The sequence below is a fragment of the Berghia stephanieae genome, chromosome 9 (assembly GCF_034508935.2).
Source record: "Berghia stephanieae isolate SIO BIC M18660-M18661 chromosome 9, UCSD_Bste_1.3, whole genome shotgun sequence".
NCBI lineage: Eukaryota > Metazoa > Mollusca > Gastropoda > Nudibranchia > Aeolidiidae > Berghia > Berghia stephanieae.
The window spans coordinates 16,478,426-16,497,640 of NC_088368.1; the positions used below are offsets into that span (position 1 = coordinate 16,478,426).

Here is a 19,215-nt window from a genome sequence, read left to right on the forward strand (position 1 = left end):
AGAAACATACTTGATAATGCTGTTACTGTTTGGAGAAATGACATTCTAACAATCAGAATTGAAACTAAGATTCTCATATTAGATTTCATATGATGCCTGTTATTAACTCCGAGCTAACAACCATTACACATATAAATGTAATAGGTACCATTCAGTTTTAAATAAATAGTAGGTGACATACCTTCCTCATGCACTGGGGTTGCCCCAGCAGACTACAACTCAATGTATATCTGAGTATTCAAACTACCAAGGATGCTGCACTTTCTCCATTCGTCATGGTTTAGGTCCAATGCAACATAATTTAGACCACATAACGGATGGTTGAAAATTTAAAAAAAAAACACCCAGCAACATACAAATCATTTAGTTAGCAAATTTAAGAATTCAAAAGCAATAATATCAATACAATATGACTGAAACATAATGTAGACATTTAAGCTAATTTATTAGTTCATCTAGAGATTGAATAACGGTACAAGAAAATAAATCACTTGTCATAAGAAGTTACAAACTAATCTGTGGTTAGGTAGGGTACACACAAGAATAAAAGATAATCGAGAAGCGAAAGTAAGGCAAGTATTGGAAGAAACATTAAATTGAATATTAGCGATTTCATGTATCCATTATTGTTTCATCATTTCATATTTGGCGATTCTAGCTGGTACTACAATCATAAAATTAACGATACTATCAATTCATTTTTCTTTACATAGGATAAGTGTCAGAATAATCTTCATACATCACATATCTAATGAAAAAAAAGTAATGAGTTAGTACTTACTTGGATGTGTCTTGATTAGAGTTGATGAAAAAGTAGGTAACTGAAACTGGCGCTCATCATATTGGACAGCAAACAGGAAACAAAATGACCAAGTCAATTATTGTAGATGCGATCTACCAGTAAGTTTTGGATCATATTGACACGACTTTGTCACTAAATAAATAGATGCATAATGTCACAACAAAAACAACAAAATGATGCAAACTTATATTGCCTATATACATTTAATGAGAAAATATGATTTTAACTGAATTTTCCATTGTACAATCATGGGGGATAAATGGCCCTCAAATAAGAAATAAATAGGACTTTCTAGTATTTTACTATGTGCAAGTCATGGGGTCCAAATGGACCCCAAATCAGAAAATAGGACTTTCTAGTATTTTTCTCTTTGCAAGTCATGGGGGCCAAATGGACCCCAAATCAGGAAATAGGACTTTCTATTTTAGTATGAAAATAGGGTTAAAGGGACGAACAGAAGTCAATTCAGGGTTCCCCGCCAAGTCGGGAGTTTTGTTTTTGAGAAATTCGTGGGGCATATGGTTAGGAGAAAAAGGTGGTCTTGAATATTGCTGTCGGTCGGTGGCAAATGCTTGGTTATTGCAATGCTCCTTACCTGGTTCGGATATCCATGTTATGGGGGCATCTGCAAGCCACCTCTTCCTAGCTCAATTTGTGGCTGACCCAGGGGTTGTCTTTGCATCTCTGCCTGGGGATGAATAAATGGAACTTTATTTACTTATGTTAAAAGGGTATTTGTGCTCAGGAGGGGATTGCTGTATCACATTTACTACCGTAGCCAACAACGAGCACGTTCTGGTGCGTTGAATTGAATTTGGAAATACTGAAGTGATAACCAAGGATGGGTCTTTTATTATGCGAAACTGCGATGGGTGGCTGTGTGTAAAAAGTAAAATCCCCTTTATTCATCCCATAGGGGAAATTTTTCTCCAGGGCGAGGTGATTTAAGGCCGCTCAGTGGCGGGTGATCGAACCTGGTACCTTTCGGGTACGAAGTACAGACCCTGAGCCATGCTGCCCCCTATTGGGCCTACCTTCACTACATTATTGGCAAAGGCACACTACTAAAATATTCTATTCTATTTACATAATCAGTTTTTAGTTTCTATTTACTATATAACATGAATTCCGGGATATTAGGATTTTCTTTGAAATGTTCCGCTGTTTTTGCAATGTCACACATATTCTATGAAAAGTGCTCGGGTGGCTCCACACGGTAGCTCAATGAAAAAAATCACCCATGTCTTGTGTCATGTTGACACCTGTGCTCATTTGCATGAATTTTGACGACTCGTTTTTATGACGTGAGCCATGTCAAGTGACACAAGACCAGTGGGGTCCTAGGATGTATAAATGTTAGGTTGGGGATTGGACCAGTAAATATAAAAAATCGATTCATAACTCTACAAGTTACCTAAGTAGTAGAATACATTGTCTCGTATCTCTTTCCTTTGTCTTATACTACTGCATTAATTTATTGTTAAAAAATAAAATGTCTGGTTTGTTCAGCTCGTCAGGTCTATCTACAACCACCACCACCACTCCCCTGTTGGGGGGCCATTACTGTCTTCTATCCCCTTATATGTTTTCTGTAATGCTTTTTTGTCATTGTCTTAGGATGAGATTAATGATAATGCTGATAACTTAAGCGCTTAAATTACAAATTACTTGGGCTGAAACAATCATTGACACTAGGTATCCCAAACTACCGCTGTGTGGCAGGCGAATTTGCCGGGATCGATCAAAAAGTGGGGTGTTAATATCTGTCTCTCTCTCTCTTGAATTAAACTTTATTTAATAAAAAAAAGGATAATATTATATTTCAATATCTGCTCTACAAGATGAGCTAAATATTTCAACTATTCAAGCTATGTGAACTTTTTAACAGCTATTCAAAAACGCCCTCATAAAGAGATCCGATTGAAAATTTTCGCTGTGAAAACTGCGTACCGATCGACCGAAATTCGGGTCTCGTCACAAGATCTGCTCGCGCTAAAAGCTGAACGGACCAACAGCTGTGAAATCAAGTGTGGGAGAATCTCCTTTTAATGCCCTTTCGTGTGGTGTAATTTTTTCGTTTATAAACACACCAAAAATATTATTAAAATTTAACTGAATTTGCCCTATTTTTGACTGAAAATTTGACTCTCTTAACGGTTAATAAACGGCGAAAAAATTACACCATAAAAATCTGCAGCATTTGAAGGCTATAATATCAAAAATCCAGCATGCTGGCTTGATTCAACACATAGCGCCATCTTTAAAAGCAAAGCCTTTGTTTCCGCTTTCTCTTTCTTTCTCTCCTACCGTCCGACGCGTGAGTTGATACACTGCCGGTGACCGAGACCGATTGTAAGGAGTGACAAACGTTTCCAAACAGCCATCTAGAATAGTCAAAAGTGTTTCAATTATGGACATGGACTTACTTGAATTATGTGGTAAGTAAATCTTATTGTTTTTTATTTTATTATGATCGGTGTTTGAGTAGATCGGAGCGAGAGAGAGAGAATGGGTAGGAGTGAAGTGTCTGTTCAATGTTATAGTTATCATATAACGTTATGACAAGTGTAACTAAATGACAAATTGCCATATTTATGGACAATAAAGATCTATTATTATTATTATTATTATTATTATTTTCTCTATCTTGTCTTAATCTTATCATGATACTACTGTTTGCTCCACTCACTTTTCTGAATTAATGGATAATGTTTGTATTCGTGTTCATTCATGCGAAGGCTATTATTATTATTATTATTATTATTATTATTATTATTATTATTATTATTATTATTATTATCATGATTATTATTATTATTATTATTATTATTATTATTATATTTATTATTATTATTATTATTATTATTATCATGATTATTATTATTATTATTATTATTATTATTATTATTATTATTATTATTATTATTATCGGAGCCCACCGATCGCTAAGAATGAACGTGTCATCATTATCACTGATACTTCTAGATGAAAAATAAAATAATAGAAACTGGTCGTGTCAGTGTCCGTCCTGACTGCTAGACTTGTGCTTGTGATTGTGAGTCCTACTAGTACTAGGAAATGGAAAGTATCACACTATCGACGTCAGAGTCTAGTTGTTTCTCAATTTTCTGAAATTTAGATTAATTAAGTCAAGCTCATTCATTAAGAAATTATTGACAATTGGGACGAAATCTGGTGCACATTGTTTGATCTTATAATAATCTTAACAGGACGGCTCCATTCTTCATCAGGTGTCATCAATGAGTAGTATCTAACTTGTTTGTTTTTCAATCGTTTTTTAAAGATCCAGTTTCACCCATGCCACGATTGATGGAACTATTACTATTATACTATAGTGACTCAAACTCCAGTTTAAATTTAACTTTTAACCTTTTACTGTATAGACTACTTGGTAGAAAGGCTTGTTTTACTTGGATGCTATGGGATTGACTTGGTGATGGTTGCTTGGTTATAATATCAGTTTTAGATTTATATTAAATTCTTGAATCCTGCCTATTTGAATTTGACAGTTGAGTTTTGATAGATAGTGTTGATGGTAATGAGTAATCATTTAGCGCGTTGAGCTTGTTGAAATACGGGGTAAGGCGGTGTATAGAAACTATTTATTATTATTATCACATCTCAAATAAGTTTGAACATTTTAATTCTCCATTTTCAGATGACGAACAAATGAGTCGTCTCAGGGCTTCATTTTTGATGAAGGGGGAAAGGTCGTAGACCTGCACTCCCACCTGTGCAAGTGACACCTGTTTGTCCAGCTTTATCATCTGCGCTTTGAAGCCAAAACGACAGTGTCTGAGGTAAGGTTTCTATGAATATATGACACATCTGTTTTCGTTGTCACAGGCCACCATTATATTTTTTTGATAAATATTTTGGTTGTTTTTGATGTTTTTTACTGCGCTAATATTATCAGTACAGTGAGGCTAAACCAGCTTATGATTTGATTTTTTTTTTGTAAAACACAAGGTCCCGCTATGGAGCTTTCAGATTCATATAAGTTCATGATGGTTGCGAGTAGTGCGGGGCGGTCCTTGGCAAGCTTAAGGACCACGGTCCTACGGTCCTTGGGAAATGAAGACCGCAAGGACCGGTCCTAGGACCGGTCCTTTTCGACATTGAACATTCCTGAGAGACTGTTGGAAATTCGAACCGGTTTGACCTTTGAGATCGTGGGATCGTTCATTCTTGAACCGTTAAAGACCGCTACACGATGAAAACCGTGGTCTACAGGAGTAAAACACACGGAGTAGTCACACTCATTTCAAATTGTAACCTAATTAGAGAAGAGGGGTGATGCCTTCTTTATTTGCTCACCGTACTTCATTGTTACTTCGATAATTTAATAAAATTTGAAATTTATCCCCATTAACGGAGATAATGGCATCGCCCAAGGCGTTGATCGAGTTGTTCGTGGCGTTGATACACACATGCAACTCCTACCCCCCCCCCCCCCCCCCCCCCCCCCCACACACACACACACATTAGAGGGCAGCGAGCATTGAAGAGTAAGAGAGAGACATGAAGTTATAATAAGAGGGGGTGGATGAGGTAATAAGAGGGGTCGATGGTGACTTTTCGCCAGATCTAACAAACTCAGCTACCCATTCATTGCTGAGTAGACAGGGATTCAGAAAAAACTCGACTGCACCCGGATCGATCTCTGGCCCTTTGCGTATAAAGAGAGTGCTCTATCAACTGAGCTATCGGGGTCCCCAAATATTCTATTGGACTTTTTTAAAATTCAGACGTGATAACTGGGTTTTTTGGAAGGAAGAAACTAATGAAACTCATATTATTTGATTAGTAAAAACACCAAACGAAATTTTAATATTATTGTATTATTTTAAATGACAACACTGCGATAGAAAGGAGAGGTGACAAGAGATGGACAAAAGAAAACAAAAAATCGGATTTGCTACTTGCTAGGTTCGACACACACACACACAAACACACACACATCTTTAGTAGTCACATACATTTCAAACAATAACCCATTAGAGAAGAGGGGTCATGCCTTCACCATAGATCATTGTCATTGCGATCATTATGGTGTAGTAAATTTTGAAATTTACCCCGTATAATGGAATCGTCCAAGGCGTGCGCCTCCTGTTCCCCCCATCTCACACACGAAAGGGCGGTTTGCGGAGTGGAGGTTGGTGGTCGTCTGCCTGTATTGTCGTCTGTGTCGTTTAGTGTATGGCAAAGGGGGGTGGGTGCGATTAATTAAGTGGGATGGGTGGTGATTGGTGGAAGATAGGCAACCGAGGCAACGAATCGCTGGGGAAGTAGCCTAGTATGGCGCGAGACCGTGGAAAGGTGATAAAAGTGAGGACCGCCGCCGGTCTTCCCTATCGGACCGATCCTCGGTTCACAGCTAAAAGACCGTGGGACCGGTCCTCAGCGCGGCACTAGTTGCGAGTAGATTTTATTGTTAACATGTATGGCTGAGTTTATTTGGGTTTGTAGTTACAAGTGACTGAGTGACATAGACAAGTAAAAGACGTGTTTATGGCTCTTTTTATGATATAATTTAACAGTCAGCAATTAGCAATGGGCCATGTGCTGTTGGTATAATAGCACTAGTTGAAAAGGTCTTTACTAGGTTAGACAAGACTAGATGTTTGCTATGGAATACAATTAAATTCTAAACCATCCCTGTGTTCCTCTCTCTAGCAAAGTATATTAATTTTTTCATACCTAATCCTTATCTTTTTTTAAACTTGTTGGATTCTGATGTATTATCAAGGGTTATCTTTTTGTATAAGATTCTATTTTTTTCTGTTCTAATATACTAATGCATTAGTTATAAGCCCTTCAATATTTTCTGGTTATTTTTTCCCTTCTAGGTGGAACAATGGTTCTCCATGTTAAGTCCAGACTCAAGTTATCCTGTCAATAGTATCTGGTGAAAAATTTTGAAGGTGGTGAAGGCGGCAAAACGGAAAGATAAAACGTTTTTGAATGCACCTGTGGATCTTCACCACATCAGTGATGCCCTCAATGCCATTGGTGTAGACATGACATTGGAGAAGAACAATTTTTAAAAGACTGTTGTTTCAAAGGAAATTGCTGTGGACCTCGGCAATTTTCTCCTGAAACATGGACATACTTATGGAGACTTCCATAAATTTCTAGGAGACATATCGTCTTCTCCTGTAATTTGCACGAGAGAGAAGTTGCGAGGAATGTATATCGCTGCAGAAACAAAGAAGGGGAAGCTGATAAAAAATATCAGCAGGGACCCAGCAGCACTTCAGGCATGGCTCAGGAAACCCTTCTTTCCCTGTCATCTGACGGAAATTCAGCTAAACTCTCCTCCTGCCACAGCCACAAAGCCACCCTCGTCATTGCCACCACCACCACCCCCACTGTCATCTACTGTTGACTGGCCAGCACTGAGTCCTCAGCCAACCGTTTTATTTCCTTCATCTGTACTACCATCATCGAGTCAACCTTCTACTTCTACTAAGATTCTCAGCTCACCACCACCGTCGTCTACTGTTGACTGGCCAGCACTGAGTCCTCAGCCAACCGTTTTATTTCCTTCATCTGTACTACCATCATCACGTCAACCTTCTACTTCTACTAAGATTCTCAGCTCACCACCACCACCACCACCACCATCGTCCTGCATTTCTACTGTATCTGGTTCTACCCCTCATCTCTCCACGAATATTAATTCTCGGAATGTGTCCACACCTGATTCATGTTCAGCACCACTACCATCATCGTCATTCACTTTTGGTTCTACCCCTCTACCCTCTACGTCTGTTTCTACTCAGAATCCAGCCAAACCTGAATGTACCCCTGCATTGATCACTTCTGTTTTATTGCCAGAATCTTTTTCAGAGTCCCACATCCCACTTTCTTCCACAATTGTTAATGTTGACCATGTTAGAAGATTATCAAAGTATGTCTCTTCCAAAAAATTGTTTTCATCTATAAAGTCGATTCATCAGAATGTAATATTTTAAAGAAAGAAATTTTTAATTTAAAATTAAAGAACAATACTTATGTCCGATAGAGCGGCAAATATGAATCTTTTAAATAAAAAAATTCATTTTTTGCTTGGTCTATCTAAAGCTGTTGAGAGTGCTGTGTTAGAATTTGAGAGGGATGTAATTAAAGAGGGGGGTTCACTTGGGAGGGACAGTCAGCAAAAGTTTAATCATTTTCAGTCTAGTATTGGTAAAGAAAGTGCAGCCTTACGTGCTATAAGACTAACTGCAGAAGTATTGGGACCTCGGGGGATGAGAAAAATGGGGCAAGGGAAGAATGGCTAAATTATTGTGAAGCTAATAATATTAAGTCTCAGTTTTGCAGTTTTAGAAGTAATCGTTTCAATAATATATTTGAAAATGCTCATGCTCTTTTGTACCATCATAAACATGTTCTTGATTTTCTAGAAAATGAAGTTTCAGGTGACAATTTAAAGCTTCAAAGTATTGTTGCAGATTTGAGGGATAGTAGGGTAATTTCTTTAGTTGCTGCTATTTCACTGTTTAATCTGACTAACACTGGGCCATACTGGGAGTTGATGAAAAGTAAAATTCCTTATGGGTCATTCCCCTCTTATGTCAAAAAGATTGATGTTATTTTTAGAAATTTATTTGTTAAGGATGATTACTGATGATGAAGCAGAAGCATCTTTTTTGTCAACTGCTGTCAAACGAAGAAGGGTTTCAGATTCTGATGTTGATTGACTAACACTATGAGATTAAATTCAAGCTTCAGTTTAATTACAAAACCAGATAGAATGGACGTTTCAGGTTTCTCCTTTGTCAACAAACAGGATGAACCAAACAGTATAGATGATGTGGTAGTGCCGTTAAGTTGAATGCGTTTGTTGGTAAAGGGGAAACACGAAACATCCATTCTTCTATCTGTTTTTATAATTAAATTGAAGCTTACATTCAATTTCACATTATTTATCGCTTCGAGTAGCAACATTTACATTATATTGATTAATGAAATTATGTATCTATTTCCATCACTTTACATTTGATCAGTGACATGCTTTGTTTAAACAATTGTTGTTTCTCATAAATATGTAGCTTTTCTGATTATTACATATGTTTTATTTACTCATCATGTTTAGCGTCAAGCAAGATGGCTTTCTATTATTTCAACATTTTTAACACGTCTGAGTGTACTTAAACACTTTAATATGTTTTTTTTTACCTGGAAGTTCATATTCATACAGGGAGTCCAATATAATATCTATTTCTATTTAAACATTTTATAGATGCATTTAAAATGTGTATAGTGGAGAGCCAATAATAACCCTTATACTCATACTGAAGTTGGGCTATTAGACCATAATAGCAATATTATAGTCCGTGTTTAAATTAATCTTTATCATTTATAGGCTATGTGGATATGATCAGCTTCCAGAGTCCGCGTATGTATAATCTGTTATTAGATATTATATTGGACTCCCTGTATGAATATGAACTTCCGGGTAAAAAAACATATTAAAGTGTTTAAGTACACTCAGGCGTGTTAAAAATGTTGAAATAATAGAAAGCCATCTTGCTGACGCTCAACATGATGAGTAACAAGAGCGCTAAGATAGGTTTGCCCGGTGTCTGTGCATTTATATGCATTAAAGCGTGTCCTTATACCGTTGCCTTAGTTATGTAAACTAAAATGTGTTAGGGCAGGGCGTTGAATTTTAGGTTGATTGTTGAGGTGTCTCAAAATATGTACTTATGGATAGGTATAAATTTTCATGTTCGTGGGTTGCATTGGATATTGTATGCTTTTGTGTACTGACTTTTTTGTCTAATGTTTTTATTTATTTATTTTATTGATCGACTGTGCGCCACCAGTAGGTGCAGCATTAACTTCCATTATTGTGTTAGGTCGTGGTATGAATTTTTGACTTTTCCCCCCTTTTTGACATATATTTCTGTTGATTTTCGAGAGTTTAAATCTTGATTTCTTCTCATAACTCTGTTTTTGTCATTCTTTTTGTGAAAAGGACATAAAATTTGGATTCCCCATCCCTCAAATCATTTGTATGTGAAGTTTCATAGCCATATCTCATCATTTAAATTTTTTTTAGCGGAAACACTGTTTATTTCTCAAAATGTCTTCCTTTGGCGATTTCGGCCTTTTTTCGAATTTTGAGACGTAAAATCTCAGTAATTATTGCCTCTGTCTCTCTGAAAAAAATTGGGCTTACTGTCTGGTGCCAGTTCTAAGGCTCAGATAAGTTTCATGCCTTAATTTAGATTACTGACGAGTCTACAAAGTGCCGAAGATGGTACATCTGGCGATTTTGGTGAAATTATTTTCACGCGGGTCATGTTTTTTCTTGATTTTGATGCTGTATAGTAACTGAATTATACTAGGTGAATATTTGTTTGAGTATTTTTCTTATTCTCTATGTCCATGGCTTGCGATTGCTTGCAAATTATTCAATTTTGTTATTATTTTGTTTGTTTTGATGCACCTTAAACTTGCTATTTGGTAGCATGTTCTGTTGGTGTACGAAAATTACAAGTTATTAAATAAATAAAAAATTCGTAACTTTTTTATTTGTTGTCCGATTTTAATCATTTAAAGACTGTTGTTCATGGTTTGACAATCTGAAATTGTTCAATTCAAAATAACAGCAGTTTTCTGCAGTTGAAATTTTAGATTGGGATACCTATTGACACACAACATAAACCAGACCTCTCTTGCTTCTCAAAAAATAATAATCATACCATCTACTATAGACGGAACATATGTTTTAAACGAACGTTTCAAGATTCTTTTTCACGAATGCTCTGTGGCAAGGCGTTCCAAACGGAGGGTCTGAAATGAGAAAAGGATCTCTCAGACCAGCATTTTTCCTAATTCGAGGGATATGTAACTGGTTTTGTGGAATCACTGGCTGAATGTAAGGGGCAGGGTTTTGAATATCTTTCAATTAGTTCCGAAAGGTAGGAGTAGGAGCGGGCAGTATCTTCAGGACGATACACTAAGACCAGCGTTGAATTTAATCCTTTTCTCAACAAGCAGAAGTCCGGAAGAGTCGCACCTACACTTCATGATTACTAGTCTGGCAGCGCTGTTTTGGACAATCTGAAGATGTCTGGATTATATTGCGAAACGCCAACCAACGGAGCACTACAATAATCCAATTTCGAAAGTACGAGGGACACAACCAGGTGTTTGAGTTTGGTCACATCCTCAGATATATTAACCATCTCATGGCAGCAATCTTTTTTAGTTGGAAAAAGAGATCTTACCAAATTCTTAACCTGATGATGCTCCATCGACAGCAGAGTCTAAGAATGTGCCAAGGTTTTTAACTTTGTCAACAATTTGAATGGAGGCATCCCCCAACTTCAAATCTGTTTCACTTTTCCACTTCCTGTTCCCCACATACAGCACCTCCGTCTTATCGACTTATCATCATTCAGTTTGTTCTCATTCATCAATTTCTTAACATTTTGGATACAATTTTTACTATCGGCTGATATGATACTTCTTGTACTTGTAAATTTCTCGTATTGGAAACGCAGTACAATTGCGTATCATCATCAGCGTATTGATGGTAAGACAGACCGAAACTTGTGATGATTTTAGACAGAGGGCCAACGTACAGAACAAAAAGAACAGGTCCAAGTACTGAACCCTGGGGAACCCCAAAATCTAGAAAGATTTCTTCCACCGTAATAACCTGTTTAAGGTTAAACAAATATGTAGCAATGACTATCCCGCACAAATCTTTGGGCCTCTTTTTCGCACACGAAGTGTCCGAATTCGCGTCAAAATATGGGACGAAGCCGTTTTGTATATGCTATTTAAAAAAATTAATTACGACGCTGTTTATCGATGAAATATGACTGAAAGTTGGCACACAGAAAAAAAGTCATTTTCTATTATGTCAAGCGACAAAACTCGTGCGATTACCAGAAGACCGTTAAAAATAGATTTTTACTCTTTGGAGTAAAATATTTCTAAAACTACCGGTGGAGGTTTTGTCGCTGACAAGGTAATACATGAACATTTCTTCTTTTTGGTTGTAAAATTTCATATGAATATGACGAGTACTTTTCCCGTATTTTACAAAACACCATCCTAATTTGCTCTTCAAGTTTCAATCTTTTAATCCATTTATTACGCAAGATACAACCAATGGTCGGGAAAAAAAATGCCGAAAAAGCGTCCCATATTTTCGCGTTTTTTTCCTCTTTGCGGGTCATCCAAATAAATGACACCTTTGAAACTGCATAACTTGTTTATTTATGAATGGATTTTCAAAATTCAAAAACATTTTTACTCAGTGGAGATAGGGCTTTGATTTTAGACAAAAATTATCCTCAAAAAGAGAAAAAAACATTTTTCATAGTCATTGCTAAATGACCTTAACCATTCAAGCGCTACACCAGAAAGCGCCATATGTCATTTCAGGACGTTTGAGGGGAAGATTGTGATCAATCTTTTATACGAGAAATTTTGTATTAGTAAAATAGCTAAAATATTAAATGACTAGAATCATCCACGAAGACCATCAATTATTATGTCGGGAAGGAGTGGTCGCCCTTTCTCTATTTCAACAAAAACAGAGAGACACCGAAAATCTTTTTCTGCCGTCCAGGGTGCTTGGATACTTGGTTTTCTCCTGTCTGTGGCCAGATACCCTAACTGGGAGGGAAACAGCCAAATACGTATATAGTTTTGGGTGATGATATTCTTGTAGACTATCTCTCCGTTATGCACTGTATTATGTTATGTAATGTATATTGTTATTATGCTGTCCCCGCGGAATTATGCTATTTTTGGGGCAAAATTATGCCAATATTATGCCAAAAAAGGGCAAATTATGCCATAAATAATGCCAAAAATCCAACATTATGCCATAAATTATGCCAAACATCCGACATTTTGTAACGTGGTAATGTAAATTTATAAGCTGAGAGAACAAGTAAATCAAATCAACATTAATTCACAATACGATGACAACAATATTAATGACTAACTAAATCTAATCACAACACTGATAACGTTTAGGCATGCAACAGGGTGGTGAGATAACTCAGACATAAAATTGTATTTTGAGTTGGATGTCATTTTGTAATTTATTAAATGGTTGTCTAAAGCTAAAAAGAAATTTAAGAAATATTACATGTACCACTTACAACAGAGAATCAATAAAATTGTTATAAAACATGAAAACAAGACCCTTGAGGTTATCCTCACTCAAAGATCGTCTGCGGTCTGAAAAGACCAGGTTGTACAATGAAAAACTTCGCTCTGCATCAGCTGAATTCACAAGAGCATAAATATACTTTCGTGCACATTTTGACAGCTGAGGCAACTCATCTGCCTTGCTGTTCCAGAATATAGTGAGGTCCACTGGCAACCCCCAGACACTTTAACCGCTTGTGGTCCCACAGTTTCCCTGTACCAGTGAAACTCACTCTCTGGAACACCAGGCAGAGCACTCTGTAAACGGTCTTTGTTAAAGTCAAATGTCACCAGTCGAGTTGGATCAAAAAATTGAATTTGCTGTAGAAATTCAACTGCTGGTTGGCCATCTGGGGTCATATACTTATCAACCTTTTCTGACACTGAAGAGATAGCTTGGCAGTATCGGTCCTGCAGAACCAATTTGTCCTTTGAGGGCAGGCCTTCTGGGAAATGCTTAGATGCTTCCCTCATGCTGACTCCACAGCTTCTAAAGGAGTACTGCAAACTTTCAAGTTTGGACCATGCCTGGATTTGAAAAATAGAAGAAAGAGAGAGAGAAAAACGGAATCATGAATATGATTTGTTGGCTGGCTTACAAGAAGTATAAAATAGAATGAAAGTGATGATTTTATTGGTGGTAAGAACACAGGCAACTTTTATCAGACTTTATGTGTTAAATATAGTTTCTTGTGATTAAGGCAATGACGACCATTATGACTAGAGTAACGATTTTTTTAAAACTCAAAGAGGGAGGAGTGATGTGTTAAATCTTAGACTGGACTGAGTTGATACTATACAACAGAGGAAATACCAAAAAAAGTCTTAAAAAAGCAATACATGCATAATTATGTGTTATAGGCAAAATAGACCTGCTGAAATGAAAGCGCCTTACCTTGACAGCAACTGTTGATTGACTTTGAAACAAGTCTGTTGCGTGCACAAAGACTTTGCACTTTTCAGAGATGAAGTCCATTTCTGCTTTAATTTGTATTCTGATATCTGCAGACAGGCCGGCCAGGTATTGGAGTGAGTCACAATATGGCACTTTAGAGTGGGCTACCTCTGTTTTAATAGGATAACCAAACGCCGGTTTTCTTTGAAAACGAAAATACAGGGCCAAAATTTTCGGCAAAAAAGTGCCACTTTTTTTTTTTTTTTTTTTTTTTTTTTTGCTAACGGATGCGGAATCGGATGCGGAAGGCCTCAGGATGCGGCCGCATCGGGTGCGATGCGGCCGCATATTCCTGTGGGGACAGATTATGTAAGGTTTGTAAACATTTGCGTGTACTACTCTTAGCTGGGACCTGTGCTGGTGTCTGGATGAGACTTTTAGGTGATCTCAAATTCAAATTAATTACTTTATAATTTATAGTGTGCTCTTGGAATCTACATCAGTTCCCTAACCAATCCCCGTTGTCTTGCCTTTTCTTGGGTACTTTAGTTGTAATTCTAAAATCTTTTCACTATCCACTTTTCTTCCTTTTTACCTTAATATGTTGCAAGCGCCGTAATACCCCTATAAACAAAAATTCCATCACATCATCATCCCTCATCGCCACGACTACTACTCTATCACTGTTGGCATTGTATGACCACCTGGTACTGGTACCATTTTCACTCATCGGGTACATTGGTCGGGAATCTGTTCAGGTCTACGGCAACCACCGCCACATCAGCATCCCCACCGCTACTACAACAAGGCTGCCAAGAAAATTTTTTGTCACCTTTGTAAGATTGTATGCTTTATCCCTCAGTCTCTCAGGTTGTACGTTTTTTCATGAGTCAAATCTTGATATTTTAATCCTAGTTGTTTTAATTCTGTTTCTCTCAAGGTTTTTGTATCTGTATGGTTGGCGCTGAAGAAACCAATGGTCTGGTTGTATTTCAGCGGTGTCCTCATTGGGCGCGGCCCATGTCAGTCGGGCCTTGAAATCGTTTAGGTGTGGTGCCATGATGACCAGTTCATCCAGCCCATTCCACTCCGAGATAGTTCAAATGAAGAAAGAATTTCTGTAGTTTTGTGTTCTTGTCTGTGGGATTTTGAAGCAGTTCAGTTCGAATTGTTTGTGGCGTATCTCTCAATCGGGTTTTCGGTTATGTGGTTGGCAAAAGTGAGTGCTCGGATTTTTCTTTTGTTTGGTCGTGGCGTGAAAAAGGAGTCTGCCTTTATTGATGGTATTTGATCTGTTATAATCTTGAACATGAATGACAGACGGGTTTCTTTTCTTCTATGTTGGAGGGTGATGGGGTTTCTTTCTTCTAACATTTTTGTCATGCATCCTGGGGTTCTGCTCTTATAGTTCCCAGTTTTGAACCGGGCTCCTTGTCTCTGGACTCTCTCAAGTTTTAGAATATCCTCTTTCAGGTAGGGGTCCCAAGCAACTGCTCCGTATTCCAATTGTGATCTCACAAGTGCGAGGTAGGCGTTTTGTTTGCATGACGTTGGGGCGTGGCTAAGATTTCGTCGGAGAAAGGCGAGGGTGGAGCTTGCCTTTTGGGTTATTTTGTTAATGTGTTTCCCCCATTTCAAGTTCAAGTCCTTTGAGAAGGTGATGCCAAGGTATGGGTTATCGTCGACTTGTTTCAGGACGGTGTTGTTTAACTTGTAGGTCTCATTGTACTTTTTAGCTGTGCTGAGGATGTAGCATTTGTTTGCGTTAAATTTCATTCCCCAATCATTATCCCACTGTTCGAGACTATTCGCGTCCTCTTGTAGCAATTTTTGATCGTTTGCAGATTTTATTGGTGGGTATATTAGACAATCATCGGCGAATAACCTAATCTGAGATTTTACTCGTAGAGGTAGGTCATTGATGAAACAAAGAAATAGTATGGGTCCTAGCACCGTTCCCTGTGGTACTCCTGATATGACTGGACATTCATCCGATGACGTGCCGTCTAGGATTACTTTCATGGTACGTTTTGTGAGGAAATTACCAAGCAAGCCATGTGTGTAGAGAGCCACGAATTCCGTAATTTTCTAGTTTCTGCAGGACTTTTTGGTGGGGCACAGTATCAAATGCTTTGGGAAAGTCGAGGATGCCGATATCTGTCTGGTTTCTTAGCATTTTACATGCTTCCTGCAATATATGTACATATATATTATATATACCTATTTAACTATTAAGAGTGTGATATATTTAAAGAGGTTTTATTTGCATTGCTTCTTAATTTTGTTTTTATTTTTCTTGTTCTTCTTCTTCTTCGTTCCTCAATTTTTTCTTTTTTTCTTGGAATCTTGGAAGTTTCTGAAATTTTCACCCTCTCAGAATTTATATGCGATGTTTCTCATAGTCATTCAATGAGATGATTGAAGAGTTACACGTTCAGATCGTACACTTTTTCTCTAAATCTTACCTTTTTTTTTGACTAGCAATGTTACACTTTTTCTTATTCTTATGTTGAGGTTGGCAGCCCTGACTACAACTCCACCACCGCATCATCATCACTAACTGGTAGTGGTATGACACTCGCTTTCGGATCGAAAGATCCTGGGTTCGAGCCTCGCTCGGTGCATAGTTGAGTCCTTGGATTTTAGAAAAGAATCTTTACTCACATTCTCTCGCCGTACTAATGTGTAAAATGAGTACCTGGTCGTTTACAGCGTTGTCTCTGTCCAAAAATATTGTAATATGGCCTATCTAACAGGCGTCATGTCACGTCCTAGTCTTACATGTTAAGTGTTGCTGTTGGCCAGGGACCCCTCGTAAAGCGCTTTGAGCACGTTTAGTGGATGTTGCCCTATATAAAAGCTCAATTTTTAAAGCTCAACTCCACTATAATTACCGCCAAAGCATCATCATAACCACCTTACTTTTACAACCATCATCATCACTACTGCAACCACCGCTACATCAGGATCGCTACCTCAACTACAACCGCCACCGCCACATCATCATAATCATACTACTCTTTTTTTACCACATCAGCTACACACTTTACTACAGTGGAACCCACATAATACAATAGGTCGGGATACAGAGACCCGGTTATAATGGATTTATAAAATCCCCGTTTGTTTGTTTTCTCTCCCTTTTTGCCTTTAGTAAAATTTACCGACTATTATAGGACTAATCGGGTATAACAGGGGCGCCGAAACCCAATTAATATCTCCAAATATGTACAATGCATTAGCTCACACTAGAGCTGTGGCGGTATGCACCGTCCAGCATCCTGTGACACTCCTACCTCACTTGCTAATCATAGAGAAGTAAATAGCAATCAGCAACTATGAGTTGAAAAAAAAATAGAAATAGGGGGTGGGGGGAGCAAAACCCAGTAGCAATGTAACTCTTCGAAATATTCGAAATTCGATCTTATTTTGACCCAACACTAGATCTCCTCGGTCCTCGTTTTCATCAAAAGACACCGCTTTGATAACTGAAGTCCGAGTCGCACTGTCTGTGTGGAGACGCTTTAATCTCCATTAAAAATAATAAAGACAAAAAGAAACTATTACATATTATCTTAAAGTAAAAAATCAGCTTCGTTGTCAAGGGGTTGAAAACATCTGCACGACACTGGTCCGTGACACTCCCATGTTACATTATGTGAATGTCATCTCTCGTTCAACTTTGCCCATGCCCCCTCCCCTCATCCATTATCCTTCCAATCTCGGAATTTCCTGCTTGATGTGAATCGTTTTGCCTCTCGTTCAATTAAAACCAAGGCATCGGGTAGCTTGTTTATGGCTGACAGTTGGATGTGAATTGTTTTGAAAGCGATTCAGTTCCGAGTTTCGATTCAACGTTCGATGTCTTGTGGACAGACGTGTTGCGGTATAAGGGAAGTAAGGCAGGAAATAATACATGAAGTACAGGGTAAGTATTGGTTACCTCCCATGAGCATCGGATTTCGGTATGCTCGGATTCTCGCGCGCTTTTTGGCTTCTCCCAAGAGCGTTCTAGAATCTAGCAGGTAATGTATGGGGGGGGGGGGGGGGGGGGGGGGGGGGGGACTGAGCGCGACGTGTTTATCAGCGGGATGTCGATATAGTTGATGCCGTTTTAAGTGGGTTACACTGTAGCTCTAATTCATGCAAATCTTTAGATTATGTCTACTTCGAACTCGAGCACTCCCGATGATTATGTTAAGTAGATGGCATCGGCTATGCTATACTACTACACGGTCACTGTCTACGCGAAATGTGCCCTGACAATTCAAAGGATTTAATATTATTAAACCCTTTGAATTGTCAGGGCACATTTCGCTTAGACGGTGACCGTGTATTAGTATATCCACCAACACTGCCGTTCGCCGGGTAATGTAGTCATCAGCACCTAAGTCGAGTGGGGAAATGTCTGTAAAGTGCCTTTCCCACAAGGACAACATCATGGCTAAGGTTTTCCGATCACTGTCACCCACCAGGTTACTGACCATGCTCAACATTGATTGACTTTGTAATGAGACTGAACAACGAGTAGCTAAGCCACCATCGTCATAAATGGACGGTTTTAGTACGACAGGACGATTATTACTATTAGGCTATCCCATAATTCAGATTTTCCAGAACTTGTATGTTTATGTTCTATCAATTAATCAATGCTAATCTTCGTTCATCATACAATGTGAGTTTCATGTTGATCTTCATCACCTTAAAAAAGAATGGTATTTGACCAGTTAATTGTCGTACTTTGAAGAGAGACGTGTTTAAAAATTTGGCCAGAAAACGTGTCCTTCAAATATATCGATCGATTTAGATGAACCTCATCTTGACAAAAACACTCAAACTTTTTGACCAGTTAATTGCCGTACTCTGAAAAGAGACATATTAAAAATTTGGCCAGACAATTCGTCCTTCAAAAATCGATCGATTTGACAAAAACACTCAAACTCTGTCCAAAATACGGCAGTTAGTCTAGCTGGTTAAATAAAAAAAAAAAAAAAACCCAGATCTTTTTATATATCCACTAAATGTGCTCAAGGCGCTTTACAAGGGGTCCCTGGTCAACAGCAACATTTAACATATAGAACGGGACATGACGCCTGTTAGGCGATATTACAGTTTTCCGGACAGAGACAACGCTGTTAACGGCTAGGTACTCATTTTACACCTGAGTACAGTGAGAGAATGTGAGTAAAGAGCCTTTTCCAAGGACTCAACTATGCGCCGATCTGAAAGCGAGTGTCGTACCACTAGACCACAAAGCCGCACAAAAGAGATCTAATTTATTTTAAAACGGCGTCCAAGAAACTTTGTC

General features: G+C 38.1%; 1 protein-coding gene across 1 annotated transcript; it reads left to right on the forward strand.

The window, feature by feature from the left end:
* The first annotated feature begins 2,727 nt into the window (after positions 1 to 2,727).
* On the forward strand, positions 2,728 to 10,366 carry LOC144979787 (uncharacterized). Its single transcript, XM_078926873.1, has 3 exons — positions 2,728 to 3,240; positions 4,482 to 4,623; positions 6,673 to 10,366. The coding sequence occupies exon 3, from the start codon at positions 7,012 to 7,014 to the stop codon at positions 7,798 to 7,800; it is 789 nt and encodes a 262-aa protein (XP_078782999.1). The 5' UTR covers positions 2,728 to 3,240; positions 4,482 to 4,623; positions 6,673 to 7,011; the 3' UTR covers positions 7,801 to 10,366.
* The last annotated feature ends 8,849 nt before the right edge of the window (positions 10,367 to 19,215 follow it).